The sequence below is a fragment of the Aristolochia californica genome, unplaced genomic scaffold (assembly GCF_029961685.1).
Source record: "Aristolochia californica isolate CCGP_79_NKW_82.1479 unplaced genomic scaffold, dmAriCali1.0.hap1 SCAF_2, whole genome shotgun sequence".
In the NCBI taxonomy this organism is placed as follows: Eukaryota; Viridiplantae; Streptophyta; class Magnoliopsida; order Piperales; family Aristolochiaceae; genus Aristolochia; species Aristolochia californica.
The window spans coordinates 7338657-7358975 of record NW_027181881.1 but is presented as its reverse complement, the minus strand read 5'-3'; the positions used below and the strand labels follow the sequence as shown (position 1 = coordinate 7358975).

General features: G+C 40.8%; 1 protein-coding gene across 1 annotated transcript in view; it reads left to right on the top strand.

Moving 5' to 3' along the window:
- Positions 1-20319, top strand: part of LOC137956423 (histone-lysine N-methyltransferase ASHH3-like) — a 71041-nt gene that overhangs the window by 11442 nt on the left and 39280 nt on the right. The window contains exons 8-13 of the mRNA XM_068803911.1: positions 5981-6059; positions 6231-6402; positions 6477-6557; positions 6719-6908; positions 7198-7225; positions 7649-7739. Coding sequence (XP_068660012.1) covers positions 5981-6059; positions 6231-6402; positions 6477-6557; positions 6719-6908; positions 7198-7225; positions 7649-7739 — 641 coding nt within the window. The remainder of the gene's footprint in view (positions 1-5980; positions 6060-6230; positions 6403-6476; positions 6558-6718; positions 6909-7197; positions 7226-7648; positions 7740-20319) is intronic.

Sequence of the window (20319 nt, the reverse complement as noted above, 5' to 3'; positions counted from 1 at the left end):
CTCCCAATTGTTTGTTGTAACAGGAAACCTTCTTTGATTGTAGCTCTTCTTTTGCTTAATAAAGCTCATCTCTTTAACAAAATAACAAGAATTCTTAGCTAATCCAGTTCTTTATTTGTGATGGGAGTCACATGGCTAGGAACCGTTCAAAAAGATCGAAGAGGCAGAGTTTGGGATGCCAAAGTTGGAGCAGCAGTGGGGAGCTGACCCAAAGGCGGATTCGTGTGCATTTCTGTACACAATGCAATGTCATGGGCCCAAAAATTATGGACATGCTAGAAGCCGCTTTTCAAGTCAATGGTGCAAGGAAGACTATGCAAAGGTTGGATGTGTGGAGGTGTAGAAGGATTAGAAGGAAGTCGCTGCAAGTTGAGGTGATGCTTGGTTCACTTCAAGTATAGGAAGTGTCGATTCGTGCGTGTCAGAACTGAGCCATGCCAAGGAACCAACCCATGGTGGTCCCAACAGCTATTGTGCACTTGGAGGGTGTGTTGACTATGCAGGCTATAGGCGAGTGGTTATGTTAGTAGAATGATAGGGTGTAGGTAGGGGTGACATTGAGTCGAGCAGAGCTCGAGCCTGCTTATGTTTGAGGTGGGCTTGATTTAAATATTTCGAACTCGAGCTCGAGCCTAAAATTGTAATCGAGCTCGAGCCCAATAATTTTAACCAAGTTCGAGTTTGAGTTCGAGTGAGCCGAGTTCGAGCTCCAATCTACATTTAAAACTTTGTATAAAATACATGTCAAATTGAATTATTATCTATGGCCAAACTAGAACTAGTGTTAACTATTGATGTCAATTGAACAGGAAGTATTGATAAATCAATATTTATTTAACATTATAAATTACAGACCAGTCTAGTTAGTTAATTAGGGTTAAGATTAAGGTTAATTCATTTTTAAAAGGAAAAATTTTAAAAATGGGAGAGTATCTCAACTCTAGGCTTGTAATTTTTTTTGGGTAGCTTCAATGTTTAAATGTCATTTAGTCAAATTGAAGGTGCTACCTAAGAGTTGGACAAGGACTTGCAAACCAAGATCCAAGATTCTCTGTTATTTTGTATAGTTGGACAAAATTCTCTTTCACATGGTTTTTTTGTTGGAGAGCAGAAGATTGTCTTTCTTTGACAAAATGCTTTGAGTCTCTTGCTTCCTCGCGGTTTGTTGGTTTCTTCGATTTAGGGTGTGGGTTTGTCCCTATAAAGACCATCACGCAACCGAGAGAGTTGTTCTTCCTTCCTATCCTAGGCCTCCCTTGAATTATCCGTTTCCATGGATGTTGAAGCCGGAGGATGATTAGGAGACTGCGCCGGTAGGGATTCCTGCAGCACCCAACAGTCTCCCACTAAGCTGCTGCAGTAGTAGGAGATCAGTTAATTGGTATATTGTATTTTTCCTCATTTCACGCTATCAAGCATTAATCTCATCAATTAATTTTCACTTCTGACTGCAAGAGGCAAAAAACCATCTCATGGCGGGTTTTAACGATAGCAATTGTTCAAGTTGCTGCTACGGCAGCACAAGTTCAAGCTCAAATTTTTGAAATGGCTCTCAAGATTGGCATATGGGCGACTGGGATTTAGAGAGTTGGAATGGGCAACTCGGCCTATTAAGGGCAACTGGAATGAGCGAGTTGGAATAGGCGAGTGGGGCCGACTCAACCCGTCCGATCCGACTCAGAAATTAAATCTGGTTACCACTTACCATATGCTTTCGATTTTTTTTATTTTTTTTGTTTTTGCGTGCTGGAGGTCATCTTCAACCTCCAGCCACGCGTAAAGAGGGAGTGCCTCAATGGAGTCCATCGTCGGCCCCCATCACTTGAAAAATTGATTAGCTTACTCACTTCCGCCGGCGACGCCGGCGATGCTGGTTACAAAAATCGATTGAGACGAAGATCGACGAGGGAAAACATCGAATAAAAAACCAAAACTTACATAAAAGGGCAGATTGTAGTCCCGTTTGCATTGCCTACACCAATTTACTTCCGATTTTCCCCAGCCTCGAATCCATTCCCCGAACTCCAAAGTTACCATTGCTGAATCCCCTGAATCCCTGATTCCTGAATCCTTGAAGCTTCGTTAATGAGCCGGCTCGCGAGCTTTTGAACCGAACCATGGTTCGCTCGAGTTTGGCTCGTTAACTTAAATGAGCCCCGATCTCGATCTCGAATTCGATTGAAGATCGAGATAAATCGAATCGAACTGAGCCGGAACTGAGCCGAGCTCGAGCTACTTGTGAACCCGGCTCGGTTTGATGCCACCCCTAGGTGTAGGCCAAGGCATTTACATGCACTGTAGGACAATCATGAAGTGCAAACCAAGGTGCTGTTTGCGCCACATGATAGCTGTTGGTTACAGGTGAAGGCACTGTGTACTTTGCAGCACAGCCATGAAGTGTAGGCTGAAGTGCTGCTCTCATTGTAGCAGCTGCAGGCACAGCTAGTTTCATTTCACCCACTATAGGAGGACTGTGGAGTGCTGGAGCGAGCATCATGCTCATAACCACAGACAGGCAAGTTGTAGACAGATTCACCACTTATATTGCGGGAGGAAGAGGCTTTGCAACCAATGATGCAGCAGTCTGAGGAAGTGCTAGAGGCAGATTTTATGACGCCACAACTCACTTACCGAAGGCCAAAGCTAGGGGCCAGGCAGAAGTGCTGATACTTGATGGGGCAAAGATGAAGGTGATCTGCCGGCAGATTCGATGCGAGAGTTGAAAAGTTGCTGAACCGAATGATGGTTTAAATAATAGAAGCTGGAGGATTGTAGCATGCTGATGGAGCAATGCACAATCACTTTCCTTAGAAGTCTTTGCTGATGCAAATTCTGGAAAATGAGGACTACATGTAGCTTTTGAAGGACAATGTACGGGTGGAGGAGCTAGCTGTACTTGGGTTTGAAGTGGAACAATCTCAGAACCAAGGCACCGAGGAGATCAGGTTTGATCAGGTGCAATAAGAGGTGAAAAATCTGGAGTATACACTGAACACACTGCCGAATGACAATACTTAGTCTAGTCCATTTCTTATTTTGGATGGTGAAGTAAGGAGAGCTCTGATGCATATGGCCGTGAGGATCCAAATCCTGCATGCAATTGTTTTGTTTGATAGTGGAGCTACACACAATTTCATGATGGAGGAGGTTGATCCATTGGGGTTGATTATCCAGCATGATGTGAGACAAGTTAATTTACCGAATGGAGTATTGCGTAGTATTTATGGCCTGTATGGCAAGAAGGAAGGCAACATGGACTTCACACTTTGTCCTGTTGGTGAATTCTCTGTAATACTTGGAATGGATTTTCTAAGTATTGCAAAGGCAACAATTATTCCACATCTAGGAATTTAAACATCCTTGATTCGGTTTGCCCTTGCATTGTGAAGGAAAGAAGTGTTGAATTTAGATGGCAGGAAGGCAAATTTCTGAGATTGAATGCATTGCAGCTCATGTTCAAAGTTGTATCAGCCATGGAAGTTGAATGTGACTCAGGTGAATTTGGGTTACAGCACTTGCCCTACAGGCATGCTCATATTCTTTGACATGTGAGCATACTAGGAGGCTTGCCTGGACGTAGGTGGGACCATTGTGACAAGGAGCAAGAAGGTCGTAGGGTAGAGACGTGGATGCTTGACACAAAGGCAGATGACTGAAGACACACTTGAGTGGGTCACACATTATGGTGATAACTAGCTAGAAGACTTGGGATGGAGGATGTGTAAAGACCACTACCTTCATGAGCTGGAGTCCACTTAAGGCGACATTTGTGAACTGTACTGGGTAGGAGGTTGAGGTGCATGAACACAGAGATGAACGATTGAGGACTCAGCTTTTGCAGAACACGTTGGTGTAGGTAGACGATTGGCAACAAAGGACGTGAGCTTGCTTGGCCATGCTTGCTCATGCGCTTCCAAGCCACAGGTGCACACACATACCAGGTTTCTAGCAGCCAGCGCATGCATGTACGACAACCAGTTGTGTGTGGGTGCATGTAGATGAATGACTGAGGACTAGGGCGTTTGTGGGACGCATGGTGTAGGCAGACGACTGGCAGTACAAAGGATGCCCTCTTGCTAGGCCATGCATGCACATCCGCTGCCAGGTCACAGGTGCACATGCATACCAGGTTGCTAGCAGCCAGTGAATGCATGCACTACAACCAGCTGTGTGTGGATGCTAGTGCAGGAGCACCATGTGCATGTGGTCCTAGACGCTCACCCCCAACACAGTGCACAGGCATGTGCGGCATTGCTGGATGTCTGCAGGCATGGTCCAGCATTGTGTGCCCAATAAGCTGATAGCAAATGGACTCGGCACATTGTCAAAATGTCTGAGAAGGTGACATGAGGTGTTTCTTCAAAAAACAAACAGGTGACATAAGGCATTTGAATTCGTCTTAGGAGGTTTGAATTTGAATGAGGGGTCTATCTAGATTGGGTTAGGCTGACTCATCAAGCTTAACCACTTGATCTTGCCAACTGGATTAACCTCATCTGACCTGGTTTCAATCTACCATGGGAAGGAGATCTCATTGGATGTTGGGTGTTGGTAGCTTGTGGTGGTGACACATGGTCCTTGAGGGAGGATCTTTGCCGACTAAGAGATGTGTTGGTTATGGATTAGGCACACATGGAGGTTATCCTAAGAGTGATTCTAGGAGAGATATGGTGAAGGTTTGCGCCTATAAATGGGTGGCTTTGTACTCTGCGTGTCATAATTTTTGTTTAGGAGTTCTTTTTTATTAGTGTTTTGAGTAAGCTCAAGCTCTTTCTTAGAAAAGCCAGTACAAGCGTTGGGGAAGTCAGATCTAGGCTCGGTCCAACGGTTTGACAATGGGGCATGAAAAAGACTCCTGGTAAACTTACTCTTAGCTCAACTTGCTAGACTAGGACAGCTTCCTAATAGATTATTACTAAACAAAGTACTTTGCTAGATAAGAGACTTGCTATTCTTGGCAGCCTTTTTTCCTGAGGAAATTGCCTGGAAAGGGACATCCCTCTTTTCTTCTAGCTATTCTATGTTTTAAACCTAATCCCACTTACACACACTTAATTTATTAAAAACCCCCTAATATTACTGGATTGAGAAAAGTGTTCGATCATTCCATTTTTTTTATTTTCTTCATCTATTTTCTGTTTGTTATTTAAAATTTCTGTCTTCTACTCTCTTTTTAGTCACTTCAGTCTCTATGTTTTTTTAAGTACTTGACTCTATTCATTACTTTCTGGAGAACACTTTTAGCTCCCTAGTTTCACTGTTTACTTCAGTCCGTTAATTCCAAATAGTTCTAGTTACATTTACTGCATTCGTATTTATAGAAGAATTGATCTTGTTTTCTCTTATCTTTTCAAGCTTTGGGACTCCATCTTGGTTTGGAAAGAAAAGAAAGAGTGATCAGTTGTTAACTGGTGATCATGGTTAGGTTGAGGCATTTGTTCTCCTTTTTCATTTTCTCAATTTGGCACGTGGCATTTGCTGAATAGGAAGCAACTAGTTATATTAATGCTTTCTCATATTATTCCCTGGTTTTCCTCTTAATTATTCTAAAAAGTCTTGGTAGCCTTGTATGAGTGGCTTTTGCTCTCTAATCACATATACATTGAACTGTTGATGGTGTCCACTTATGGGAACTAGCAAGTAAAGCTATTGGAACTGTTATTTACTTTCTAATCAATTGAAGAAACAATTATCAAACAAAATCTGTCCTAACATTGTCCTCAAGTGAGAAAAAGCAAAATTCATTAACATGTTGTATTCACACCACATACATCTGTATTCCTTTAGAGTAAAAATATGGTCACTTAACCCTGGATAACCCTGGATAAACCTGTGTTGACTTGTGGAGGTTTATCAGAGCCATGAATATGTATATACTTGTGTATCTCATGGAAGTTGTCTCAGAGTTATTGATGTATATTTACACATTTAGTCTCTTCATGTACTTATTTTCATAAATCATTTGAAGTTTTGCTTGTAGACTGAGAAATGTGGATACGGACTCGTAGCGGATGAAGACATAAAGCTAGGGGAATTTGTGATAGAGTATGTTGGAGAAGGTGATTACCATTTCAAATATTGGATGTTTATTCCCCATCAAAGCTCATGCTTTTTTTTGTTATTGCTTTTTCTGAGAGTATTTTGTTAATATCCGCTGTCTTTTATTTATTTATTTTTAAAGAGAAGTATATTCCAGGTCATAATGTTTCTTTATTCTTGTTTTGACCCAGTTATTGATGACAAAACATGTGAAGAAAGACTTTGGGATATGAAACACCGTGGTGAAACAAATTTTTACTTATGCGAGATTAATCGTGATATGGTGATTGATGCCACTTACAAAGGAAACAAATCAAGATACATAAATCATAGTTGTCAGCCCAATACTGAGATGCAGAAATGGTTTGCCTCTAATAATTTTTTTTTTTTTTTTTTGGTTTTGCCTTACCTTTTCTCATGCAAGTACATCTTTCTAGGAGGATTGATGGTGAAACTAGGATTGGCATATTTGCTACCCGTGACATAAAAAAGGGTGAGGACCTGACTTACGATTATAGGTACGAGCTTGTACTAGATTGTTTCTGTCTATGACTCAGTGGATCAAGTCCTTGTTTTGTTTTTTTATTTTGGTAATTGTTTTCTAATTTAGATTGAAAATAAGTTTTCTTTTTTTATTTTGAATAAAGATAATAGGTTTTTAATCCAACAAATTCTGCAGGTTTGTTCAATTTGGAGCAGATCAATATTGCCATTGTGGTGCTTTGGGCTGTAGGCGAAAGCTTGGTAGTAAACCTAGCAAGCCAAAGTTGTGTTCCTCAGATGCCGCATTGAAACTTGTTGCTTGCGAGGTTGCAGCTGCAGCTTCTTCTCCAATTATGAAAGCACTTCTTATGCAAAAGCAAGTACATGTGAGTGAGGCATAAAATACCATAAGTGTATGATGTACATTGGCTGTGTAGAATCCTAAATCTTGTTTAATGAATGATGTGCCTACTTCTACTAAAACCTTAGGTGTAATTATTTTTAATGAGAATTGGTTGCACACACACACACACACACATGACTTTATCTGTGAAACTTCACATTAGGAAACCATGCAATTTGGCAGTTGCCAAAAAATATTATTTATGATATTTTATTATTTACCATTCAACCTAAAAGTGCTTTTAAATATATCTTTTTGTTGTGTTAATGCAGGATTACCCTACTCAGAGACTGGATATTGGTATGCATATTTCTCTTATTCGGTAGTTTTCCCAAAACAAAAAAGAAAGAAAAAGGGGAAAACAAAAGCTCTTATTCAGTTGAGGATTGCTAGTATTGGATAAAATAGTTATCTACGGCTTCTGTTATGATGAATTAGCAAGCTGGAGTTTCCAGATCTGATCTTGTGTTAGGGGATTGTCTTCCCCTCAGGGTCTGAGCCCTTTCTTCAATGCATTACCAATATTTTAAAAAAAAAGAAGTTATCTATGACCAATTAAGGTTCTCCTTTTTTATATTAAATTCCCTTGGTTTAAATATTTTGCTACTGCTGGCTGTTTGCAAAGAAAAAATGAGCAGAGCCTTCATATAATGAGTTGTTTTATCTGGAAAATTCTGTTTGAAAGCTTAGTTTTTTACTGGTCTACTTGTTTCTGCTACTTAGGGTGTTCACACCATATTCCTTGTCAAAGACGCGCATGCCTTGATAACTGCATTGGTGAAATGATTCAAATACAGCAACCTGATAAAGATAGGTATGTCTGGAATATCTCATATCTCACTTTAAAACTTCTCCATGTCAAAGGAAATTGTTTTCCTCTAAAGCCGGCATGAGTTTTGAAAATAGTGCTTAAGCAACAAAATAGGAAGAAAAGTTGAGAGAGAGTAAGTGAAAGAGCAAAACAGTTTTGTTGCAAAGAAGACAAGGGTCCCATCAATCCCTAATCTCTTTTATTTACTTACTCTCAGCACTAAACCACAATTACATAATTAACTCTCATATTCGAGCACCCCAGAAGTCTCACTTAGAGTTAACTGATGAAACTCCTTTCAATTAAGAGTAATATAAATATACAAATGGTAAGGACTTAAATAGCCCTACTTCATAACTCTAAACATCCCCCCTCAAGTTGGAGCTGATATTTCAAATAACCCAGCTTATTATCAAAATTGTTGAGTTTCTGCTTATTAAAAGTTATTATAAATACATCTTCAACCTGAGTCCTCAATTTCCACATATGGAGTTGTGGTAGCACCACTTATAACTGTATTTCAAGTAAAATAATAATCCACCTCATTATGATTGGTCCTTCTAGGGAACACTAAATCATTGGCAATGAAAATAACAACTTGATTGTCACAATTCATAAGCATTAGTTTGTCTATAGGAAAGCAAATTTAGCAACCGAGACTTCTACTCATCAACTCACAAGGCTTTTACCCTGCATAATCTACGTAAAAAAAGTCAACAATGTCAACATGTACATCTGGTTTATACAACAAACCTTTCTTGGTGATCCCTTAAGATAACATGATACTGTGTTCATTGCCTCTAGATGGATTTTCTTCAAATTCTCTTTAAATTGTTGTACCACTCTTGCATATGAGATATCAGGTCGAGTAACTATCACATATATCAAATTTCCAAAAATCTCTGATATATATATATATATATTTTGAAAATAATGAGAAATTTGTGAAAAAGAAGAGAAGAATACACAACGAACCAGATGAACTAGCCAAAGAATAAAACCTATATCAAGTGGGATCAACTAAAGGAAATGAATTGCGCACAACCAAATCCGACTAACTCCAGCACTAGCTAGATTGTTTGCCATGGAGTTAGCACTCCATGGGGCATGCCACAATGAAATCTGATCAGAGCTATTGATGTCACGAATCATTCTCTGATATTGTCTTATGTTATCTTTCTTCAACCCCATTACGCATCACTACCTGAAATAACAATGTCATATGCATTGATAATATACTGTATCTGCATTCCTCCTGAGTACAAACACTCTTGGCGCTCCAAATAGTTTATCTTGAAACCAAAGCTCATAACAACTTGATTGAATTTATGAAACTATATTTGTGAAAATATGGAATAAGGGGGATTGAGAGAGGAAGGAGAGAAGAGAGAAAGGGAGAGGAGACGACAGCAATACAGAGATCAGTCTCTCGTGATTAGGATTCTGGTCAATGCCTGATTTCTTTTTATAAATTAAAACATGTACAAGACCTTTATAACTCCAACATTACATATCCTAATTATATGAAACTTGAACTATATAAACTATCAACCACGCTGAATAAGATAAGACTATTCCTAGGAGGTGCAAACAATAAGAAATTACCAAACCGCCCTTCTATAGTACTTTCCAACACTCCTCAAGTTGGAGCATAAATATCCATGAGCTCTAGCTTGTAACAAAAGTTCCCAAATTCTTTTTTTCCTAGTGCCATGGTGAAAATATCTTCTATCTGATATTGGACCGAATATAGGGAGTGATCACTTCCTTCCTCATAATTGCTCCTGAGAAAGTGACAATCCATTTCTATGTGCTTAGTTCTTTCGTGAAAAACTAGGTTTCCAACAATGAATAGCTGCTTGATTGTCACCGTACATGGTCATAGGCCCATTGCTCTATAGATTCAATTCTCGTATAACTGATCTAGCCCACATCTGTTCATTGATTGTATGAGCCATAGCTCTATACTCCACTTTTGGAGCGGGCCACCACTTCATACTTCTCCAACTTATTAGGTTTCCACCTAAGAACACAAAGTAGCCAGTAGTTGATTTTCTATCCAGTTTAGACCCACCATAGTCGACATCTAAGTACCCCTCTTATCTTAAGATGCTAGTTGGGCTTAAAGAACAACCCTTCTCGAGGAGAACTCTTTAGATATCTTAGTCTTCTCTGAGCTGCTTTAAGATGTATTTTTCATATCTAAACCATGAATCGGCTCACTACACTAACTAAGAATGATACACTTGGACGGTAACTTTAGCATAGATGAGTTTTCCAATTAATCGGTGATACATACTCTTGGCTTTAAGTTCATCATTGTTCTCACTAAGAAGACCGTGACCCACTTCTATTGGAGTCTCTACTAGTTTCGCTCCTAATAGACCATTCTTCTGTAACATATCAATGATATATTTTCTCTGAGTGAGTATAAGTCTAACTTTGCTTTGTGCTACTTATATGCCAAGGAAGTACTTCAGGGGACTCATGTCTTTCATCTGAAAATGCTGTGAGAGATAATTTTACTTCTTCAATCCCTTTTTGATCACTCGTAGATAGAATAATATAGTCCACATAAACTAGCAGGACAACAACCCAGATGATCTCTTCATTATAAACGAAGAATGGTCCAATGATTGCAAGAGAATCCATATGACATAATCACCTAGTTGAAGTCCTCAAACCATGCCTTCGGACTCTGTATAAGTCCAAAGATTGCCTTTTCGAGTCTACACACTTTTCGAATCTCCCCTTGAGCAACATATTTAGGAGGTTCCTCCATATATACTTCCTTATTGAGGTCACCATACAAAAGGGCATTCTTGATATCAAATTGAAATAATGGCTAGTCTTGGTTAACTGCAATAGAGACGAGAATGTGTATCGAAGACAGACGACCCACAAGTGAGGTCTCAAAAAATCCACTCCATATGTTTGTGTATAGCTTTTGGCTACCAGCAGTGCCTTATACCGTTCAATAGAACCATCTGCCCTGTATTTGATAGTGTATATCTAGCGGCACCCAAAGGCAGTAGCTCCCGAGGGCAAGTCACACAACACCATTGTGCCTCTGTCACATAATGCTTCCATTTCTACATCTATGGTTGCTTTCCATTGTGGCAATAATAGAACCTCCTGTACAGAAGAAGAAAAAGTACTTGAGGACAAAGACAAGGTACACTTTTTGTACTGGTGAGATTATGAATCAAATTTGACAAAATTCGATAGTGGGTGTCTAGGGACTTATGGACACCTTTCCGGAAGGCAATAGGGTGATCCAAGTCACTTACCTACAGGATCAACAGACGAAGAGGATTTTGGATTCGGCAAGAGAAAGGAAGCTTGTATTGGGTGCTCAGAAGTATGTCTTATGTAGTACATCTATAGTGGTTTCTCTACAGGAACAACTGGGGAGTGGACAAGACTATCTTCTATAGGAGTTGGTGCAACAACTCTTGTTAAAAAAAAAGTATAACATTTGTAGAAAAGAAGAGGACATTTTCAAAGAATGTCACATTAGCGAATACAAATGTTTTCCTCGTGGAAGGACAAAAACACTTGTATCTCTTCTTTGTATGAGAGTATCCCAATAGGACACATTTAACGATGTGGTGAGATAATTTATTTGTGGCTGAACCGAAAAATGTGCAAAACATACACACCCAAGCACTTGTGCAGTCAACTTATGTGTGGAAACTGATGGAGTAAGCAGCTAGATGAGTACTTTTCCCCCAAGGATAGAAGAAGGCATTTTGTTAATAATGTGGCACACAGTCAAAATTGCATCACCCCAATATTGTTTGTCCCTCTAAGGATATCCACATGCCCTTGGTAGTGTTACAATTCTAACCTGATTCCTTAACTAGGCATCCGTGTTGTTAATCAGTCAGTTCATAGCCTGATTGTCCTCGGCTTCCCAGTCGTCATTTAAAGGGACAGGAGGGTCATCCCTAATGAATGTAAACTTCTTCTTAGCCTTCAAGTATAAGTTGTCTGATCTTGACCTGCTCAGATAGTTCTTGCCATTTAGTCTCTCAGAAGCAATCATAAGTGTATAGTTCCCTTATGAGTTCCCAGAATCCCTCGAAGGGGTAATAACCTCATCAGAATCAACCATCGAATTAAGATACAATCCAATTTAACCCTAATTTCACTTCACACATACTTCTACAAATCACAACCATATTAATCTTTGAAGAACATAATGTGGAATGTTATTGCTCAAATGTCCCTCCCTTCTCCACCCTCACTAGGTGGCTGTCTCCCCCCCTCCCCTCTCTCCTGTCGGTCACTTTAAGCTCAACTTTGATGACAGTGCTCTTGGGAATTCGGGATTGGCTGACTTTGGTGGGGTGATCTTTGATCCAGGAGGCACGACTATTATCTCATAGTTTGGCCCACTCGGCATTGAAGAATCGACTACGGCTGAGCTCTCGGGCCTACGCCTTCTTCACGACCTCTGCATATTTCAGAATCACTTCAGTGGTCTGCCTATTATGAAAGGAGACTCGAAAGTTGTCATTGGATGGTGCTCCACCGCATCCTTCCCTCCTTGGCTCATCAACATCATTTTCTTGATATCATGGATATTGTCTGCTCTATTTCATGTACTTGCTCTCATGTGCTTAGATCAGCCAATGCGGTTGTTGACTTTTGTGCTAAATTGGGTCCCTCCCTTCAATTTCTTGTTGTTTGGGGAGACCTCCCTTGATGTATTTTCTTGCTTTCCTTTGAAATAAAATCATCACCGTTTTTAAAAAAAAACTAACCTGACCATGAGTTGTTCAACAAATTTATGGATAGGATACTTGATGGTGTAGACCTATATATACACAATCAACTCAGCTCCATTAGGAGGATGATAAAACACTGAAGTCTTCCTAAACAGCTGAGCTTCCTTCTCCTCATCCATTGCATGTTTCTTCTATGGGTTGGCTAAGGCTTCTTATTTGAGATTTGGGTATATACTATTCAAAGATATAAAGGAACAATATAAAGAAGAGAGACCATAAAACAGAAACAAATTTTTGTAGAAGACAGACCTTAACCCTTCGTTGGATCTGGGTCTTAAGAAACTTTGCCAAGAGGGATATCCATTTGAAGTTGATGGTTGTGATGGAGGAACAACCGTTAGGTTGTTCCACATTTGTTTTTCTTTTGTCTTGTTCACTTGCAATGTCTTTTGAGTCTCAAAAGTGAATTGGGCACTTTAGAATCTAGAATAGGAGGGCAATTGAAGATACATCTAACTTAGAAGGTATGTCACAAGATTTAGAAAAATAAGGAAAATTCTAAAAAAGATGGCATTTGTAGACTTAAAACATTTATTCGCTTTTTGAACCCTTGAGTAACCTGAGAATGCTCACTTGATAGAATGGGAGATAATCTATTCATGGATGGGCCAAATAACGAACAAAACATGTGAGCCGAAACATGAGTAGGAAAGGAAAATAAAATCACACCAGAAGGAAGGCAAATTTTTTTTTTTTTTTTTTTAAATGATGCTGATTTTTATTAAGACAAAAGCTCAAAAGAGAAAATTACAAAGGAAGGAAACCTTCCCAAACAATGAGAGATTTTTTTTTTTGAAATGATACTGATTTTTATTAAGACAAAAACTCAAAAGAGCAAATTACAAAGGAGGGAATCCTTCCCATACAATGAGAGATTGCTGGGAAGTTCCGAATTTTGCCAATTTATCAGCCAAAGAGTTGGCTGATCTAGGAATGAGATTCCAATTACAATGCGTAGAAGATACAATGTCAGCAATACTATCAGTGATGGGCCAATGGCGCCAAGGGGGATGGCTGTCTTTGGAACACCAACTAATAACCGTTTTCGAGTCGCCTTCAATGATTAACTTGCCATGGAGACGACCCCTGAAGATTTGGAGGCCGAACAACAGAGCACTAACTTCAGCTGTATTAGAATCTGCAATGCCCACCGGACCAACATAAGAAAGAATGGGGTCTCCATTGTGATATCTGAATACACCACTTGCTCCTGCTGGACCAGGACATCCAATAGCACTACCATCAAAATTCAGTTTGATGCAGTCGCAAGGGGGAGGATCCCAGACAGCCATTCTAGGAGCTCTGCTAAGGCCAGACATGTGAGTGATCAAATTCCAATTTTCCCGAAGGGAAACCCCCGATAGAGTGGCAAAATCCTTCTTTGTATGAAGCCAACTCGAGATGAGGCCGACGGCATGAGAAGCCGTGTTGTATGGGGTTCTAGCTTTGGAGTTGAATCTCCGGTTGTTCTGCTCGAGCCAAATGCACCATGGAACATGTGCCAGACAGGCCGAAAGAATTAACTTGCCCAGCCAAGGAAGGAGAATTGCTCGAACCATCTCAAAGGTGCCAAAGAGGTCTTGATGTAGCCCCAGTTGGAGCCCGGTTTTCTAAAAGATCTTCATCCAAACTTGCCACGAAATCCATAGTGTAAGAGGACATGTTGGACTGTCTCTTCACACTCACCGCAAGGGGGACAAGAAAGATTGGGGGCAATGAAGCCTCTTTTATGAAGGTTGTCTGAAGTAAGAATCTGTTATCTGATGGCTGACCACACGAAGAATTTGATTTTGCTTGGTGATGAGAGTTTCCAAGCCAGATTTGCCTTGTGCTCATGAGGACTGTAGTCTTGCTTTCTGATATGAGAGTAAGCTGAAGTGACAGTGAATTGGCCATTATTATTGGGCTTCCAAATCAGCTTATCAACTGAGTGCTCCCGGATAATAGTATTACTGAGTTTAGTAAGGAGAGAGCAAAAAGCCAACGATTCCTCATCATTTAATCCCCGACGGAATGGAAGACTCCATGAGTGATCACTCCATGAATCAGCCACAGAGCAAGAGAGGTCGCTTGCCCCGGGAAGTCCTCTGAGAGAGATCGGGGGCCATTGCTGGCAATGTAAAAACACATGAGTAAGAACGAAACATAAAAACACATAGTTTCATTTCTTGAATCCGAATTTAACCTTGTAAGATAGATGGCAACATGTGATTAAGCTAGTGACCCATAGTGAGTATAATATCTCCCTAGAATATTTTAAGGAACTTCTATTTGGAATATCAAATAAATGCCTTTTCTTTCTCTTTGTCACCCTATTTTCTTGAGGGGTGTGTGGACATCAACTTTGATATAGAACACCACAAGATGAACAAAAAATAGTAAATTTTTTATTCAAATATTTGCGAGCATTGACAAAATGAAAACAAATCTTTGCATCAAATTGAACATTTATTTTATTATAAAGTGATTACGTAAATTACATTGGGTTGGTCTTTTTGCTAATAGATCCAGGTGACACAATTGAAGTCATCAACAATTGAAACAATATTGGCAACATTCATTGAACTCCCTTTCTTTGACTTGGAGGTTGAGGATGCGGTCCTGGGGCTCGCTTAGGATAGGACTCAGAGCCCGACGGGTACAAGGGGAATTCTACAGGGCTTGCTGGCCCACCTTGATATTGGATATAATCTCCATGGTTTGAAGGTTCTTCGATCGTGGAATCACATTTAAGAGTGTGGGTGCTTCCCTTATTGCTCTGGTTCCTAAGAAAGCTAGGGTGGAGCACCATCATGACTTCCGACCGATCAGCCTCATTTCAAGTCCGTACAAGATCATCGCCCGCTACCTAGCTCGTCGCCTTAAGGTTGGTTTTCCTTCCATCATCCACTGGGGCCAGAGCGCTTTTATTAGAGGCTGTGACATACTAGATTCAGCTATGGCTACGCTTGAGATTGTGTATCATTTTGCCAAGATGGGTTGGCTGAGGTTTGTCCTCAAGCTGGACCTTGAAAAAGCATTCGACCGGGTTAGTTGGTCCCTCTTGGATGACATTATGTGGCGTATGGAGTTCAGTGACAAATGGAGATTCTGGATCCACAGGTGTATTTCTTCGGCTTCGTACTCCTTGCTCCTTAATGGCACTGTCTGTGGCTTCTTCTAAGTCACTTGTGGCATCCGTCAGGGAGACCCCCTCTCCCCGCTCCTTTTCAACATCATTGCTGAATACCTATCTTCTATGTTCTACTCTGCTTGAAGCATTGGTTGGTTGGAGGCCGTCTCTGATCCGAGTTGTTTTGACATCCCTCTGTTCCAATTTGCAGACGGCACTATATGCTTCAGTGTTGGCATGCTTGATCAGGTTCGCAACATCAAGGCCCTTCTTAGCCTTTTTGAGATCACTTCTGGTCAGAAAGTAAACTGAGGGAAGACTACTATCATGGGATATCATATTGATCCCCCCTGCTTCAGATCATGGCAGACACTTTGGGATGTTCGGTTGTGATTGCTCCCTCATACTATCTGGGCCTCTCTCTTACTGATAGCAGGCCCTGAATGAGATTATGGGCCCCGGTCATTGAGCGGCTCGAGTGTCGCCTCTCCACGTGGAAGGGTTGGATGCTCCCCAAGGCAGGCAGAGTGATTCTTCTAAACTCGTGCCTTGTGGGTATTCCTAACTACTTCCTCTCTTTTCTGCCTTGCTCTGCTTCTATCAGCCGGCGCATCGACATGATCAAGAGATGTTTTTTGTGGTGTGGCATTAGAAATGAGTTTCATTATCACCTTGTCAATTGGGATGATGTATTTATGCCAAAGTGATTAGGTGGTCTCGGGATCAGACGCACAAAAGAAATGGGGCACGCTCTATTACTCAAGTGGTTTTGGAAATTCATCTCCACCTCGGTGGCTTCATGGAAGCCAATGGTTGCTTTCAAGCTTCGACATCTTGGAGATAGATGGATTACTGACTACAACTGTCATCCTCTCTCCTCCATTTGCAAGGCCATGTTCCATCTGCTCTCCACATTCCATGCTGCCATTCAGTTCTTTGTTGGGGATGGCTCCAACCTATGTTTTTGGACAAATTGGTGGTCGGGTGATGGCTCTCTTGCCTCGTCTTATCCACTGCTTCTTCAGCTCAACACTACCCGCGACTTATCTATTTCTGATGCTTGGGAAAATGGCTCATGGGATTTTCATCTTAGACGCGGCCTGATTGATAGTCTTGGTAGTATTAAGGTCCGTCCCTAGATGGTTGATTTGGCTCCCTGACGATAGTGGGCGATTCTCGGTCTCCTCGGCCTATCGCCCATCTAATGGGGACCCAGCCTCCCGCTCCTCACCCGGCAGCCTTTGCTCGGCGCCTCTTAGCCCCGCCCAAGGTGAATTTTTTTCATTGGAGTGCCTATTGCAACTGGATCCTCACTACCAACAACCTTATCAGGCCAGACAACACCACTCCCAATCCTCTGCTCCTCTTCTGCAGGACGGAGGCCGAGACTATTAGACACCTTCTCCTCCACATTGGCTTCGCCTGGAAGGTTTGGACTTACATGATTGACAGTATGAGCCTCAACTTCTGCATCCTGTTCGACCTGAACACCTTGTGCCGCTTCTCCTCTAGGACCCGCCTTCCCAACTTGGGCAAGCTTTTGCTAGCTACTTGCATTGCTTTCGTCCCTTGGTGTCTTTGGAAGGAGAGGAACTCCAAACAGTTTGACTGTGCTTTCCGCTCTGCTGTTGAGGTTTCTTGTACTGCCACGGGGCTCATCTCTACTTGGATCCTCACTTGGAAATAATTCACCTGCCTCTCTTGTGCTCCTACTTGTGGAAGATTATTGCTCAGATGTCTTCCCCCTCTGCTTCCGTCGAGTTGCTGTTTGGGTGCCTCCTCCCACTGGTTATTATAAGCTTAACTTTGATGGTAGCACCTTTGGGAAACCGGGTTTGGCTGATTTTAGAGGGGTGATTTTGGACCTGGGAGGCACTGCCATTATCTCTTACTCTAGTCCTCTCAGCATTAGTCGACTCGACCACTGCTGAGCTCTCTGAACTCCTTCACGGCTTACGTATATTTCAGGATCGTTTCAAAGGTCCTCTTATTGTGGAGGGAGACTCCCAAGTCGTCATCGGATGGTGCTCCACCTCATCTTTCCCGCCTTGGCATCACTGGCAGATTTTTCTTGATATTTTGGACGTTGTTTCCACTATCTCTTGTACTTGGTCTCATGTACTTTGATTAGCCAATTCGGCTGTTGATTTGTGTGCTAAATTGTGCCTCCCCTTCAATCTCTTATTGTTAGGGGAGGCGGCCTCCCTTGATGTCTTTCTCTTTGAAATAAAATTATCAACATTTCAAAAAAAAAAAAAAAAACTAAAACAATATTATTTAAAAAAACAACTGAAACAATATAAAATATCCAAAAAAAGTTGAAACAACATAATGGAAACGAAACTGATTTTCTACTCAACACGGACCTCAATTATGTGAGTGAACTACAACACTATTATTGACTAGAAGGAAACCCCGTCTATTTTATATCCATAGCTGACACGCTTCACAAAAAAAAGTGAAGACTTTGTACTCATGTAGGAAACAACTGATGTAGCTTCTTCAATGACTGATGTCCAAATCGAATTAAATGATTATTACATTAGAATGTTGATCGACCACTCCATCAAGATAATACTAAACCATCCTTCTCATGTTCTCCAGCACTCAACTTCTTCATTTGGAGGTCTTATAAAACACGCATAGAATGATAAAAGATTACAAAACAGTTGAGCTATTTAATTAATTCACTATCTCTAATAAGAAAATTTTATTATGTGGAGGAAGATAAAGGGGGGAACCTTCAAAGAGGGAAGCAAAAAACACAACAAAGGCTCATTGGATATTAATTTACTAAATGAGAAGCTAATTGGAAATTTTGGGACATAATGGATAGAATACAGTGATACACCTCTCATCCGGCACTCATAACCATCAGCCCACTTAACAGACCTGCATGGAGAAGACTCAATCAAGTAAAAGAACTACTCTGGATTACTTGTCATATCATGAATAACTTTAGAAGCTATACTGGAATAAGTGAGAAGGGTAAAAATACTTGACTTAGCCATGGTAGCATTGTTAGTGGAGGAGGATGAAACATGCATCTAGATGTTTGTGTAGATACCTTGGCAAACTACTGCTATCATTTATGAAGCTTCTCCTTGCTCCCAATCACAACTTCCAGTTTAGAGTTCTCTCTAGAAGGATTTTCATCGTCTTACACTGCCTATGTAGCCAATGCAGGCCTGCATAACTTATCCCAAAATTGACCGGAGAAGTGATTGTTTCTTTCATCGGCAGCCGATGCGCTTGCTAAAAACGGAGCTACCCTGTCAGGGAGATGCTCCCCTCTTTGTAATTTCTGTATTTTCTTGTTTATATATATACATCTTTTTCAAAAAAATAAAGTGATTGTTTCTTTCATAGTGGACACACTCTCTTTGTCCATGGCCTCTACCACACCTTCCCCTTACTCTCAACCTCTTATTAGGTACCTTCCTCATTGGCCACGAGGTTGGATTTACCTTCACGAATTACATGTAGGGAAGAAGGGAAATGAGAGAGATTTTGTGCCAAGAAGACTGGACATACTAGAGTAAAAAAAAGAGAAACAATTTATTGTCGAACTGATCATGCCCATAGGGACGCCCCTAAATCAATTTATAGATGAGTTACTATGCTAATTTGACTCAGAAACTTAATTCTTACTCATCTTAAACTGGAAAAGTACTTCTCCTGCTTTACCTAAAACTATGAAACTCACTCTCTCTAGACTTCCTTTAATAGCAAAAGGACCACTTCAGATAGAGAAGTGGTTTCCTCCTAGGACCACCTCTTAAATATGAAAAGGTCCACTTCAGATAGAAAAGTGGTTCCCTCGTAGGGCTCAATTCTAATTTGGAAATTCCAAAGATTTTATTTGACCAAATGCCCCCTAATGCTAATTACAATTTAAAAGATTAATTCATCATTGCCTTTATAGCAATGCCTCTGTCTTTTTTTTTTTTGATAAAGATGTATTAATAAAACATGCATGTCCCTTACAACCAGCAATTGTAGGGTAGCTCCCTGCCTGGCAAGCACATCTGCCGTCGAATTTGCGGATCTCGGAATGGAGTCCAAAAACAAGAAACAATTGAGGTAATTTCTAAAATTTCCCTAAAAGTATCCTAATGCCTCCACAGAGGAGAGGATGCGTTCTCACACCAGCCTATCACCACTTTTGAGTCACCTTCTATATGAAGAGGTCCCCTGCATTTATCTCTGAAGACGTGAAGACCGGAGAGGAGACCAATGCCTCTATGTCTCTATCACACCAGAAGTACTCATTGCCGCCAACTCCCAACATCTCTATCTCTTTGATCACCATCTTAATATCTAATGGCCTGTGTAAAAATTGTATTTAGGGCTGAAGCATCACTTTTGTTTTCAGAGTCAAAGGTGGTGACACTGCAGGTTTGACTTGCAAAACTCTAGCATTAGTGTCCTCAAATGACAGTTCCTTTTTTCCTTGCCAATATTTGAGTTTGAATGGATTCGTACTCCAAGCCTAGCGAATGAAGGAACCATGCTATCCTCACCTTTTCTCTTTGCCTCTGCATTTCTATCTCATCCGTAGTAAAGGATGATAGATCCAAATCTTCTGCCAAACATTGGTCATGCCATCGATATAATCAGCAATAGATGTGTCCTAGCTGCATTGAAAAGAAGAGCTGAGCACATAGATCATTGACTT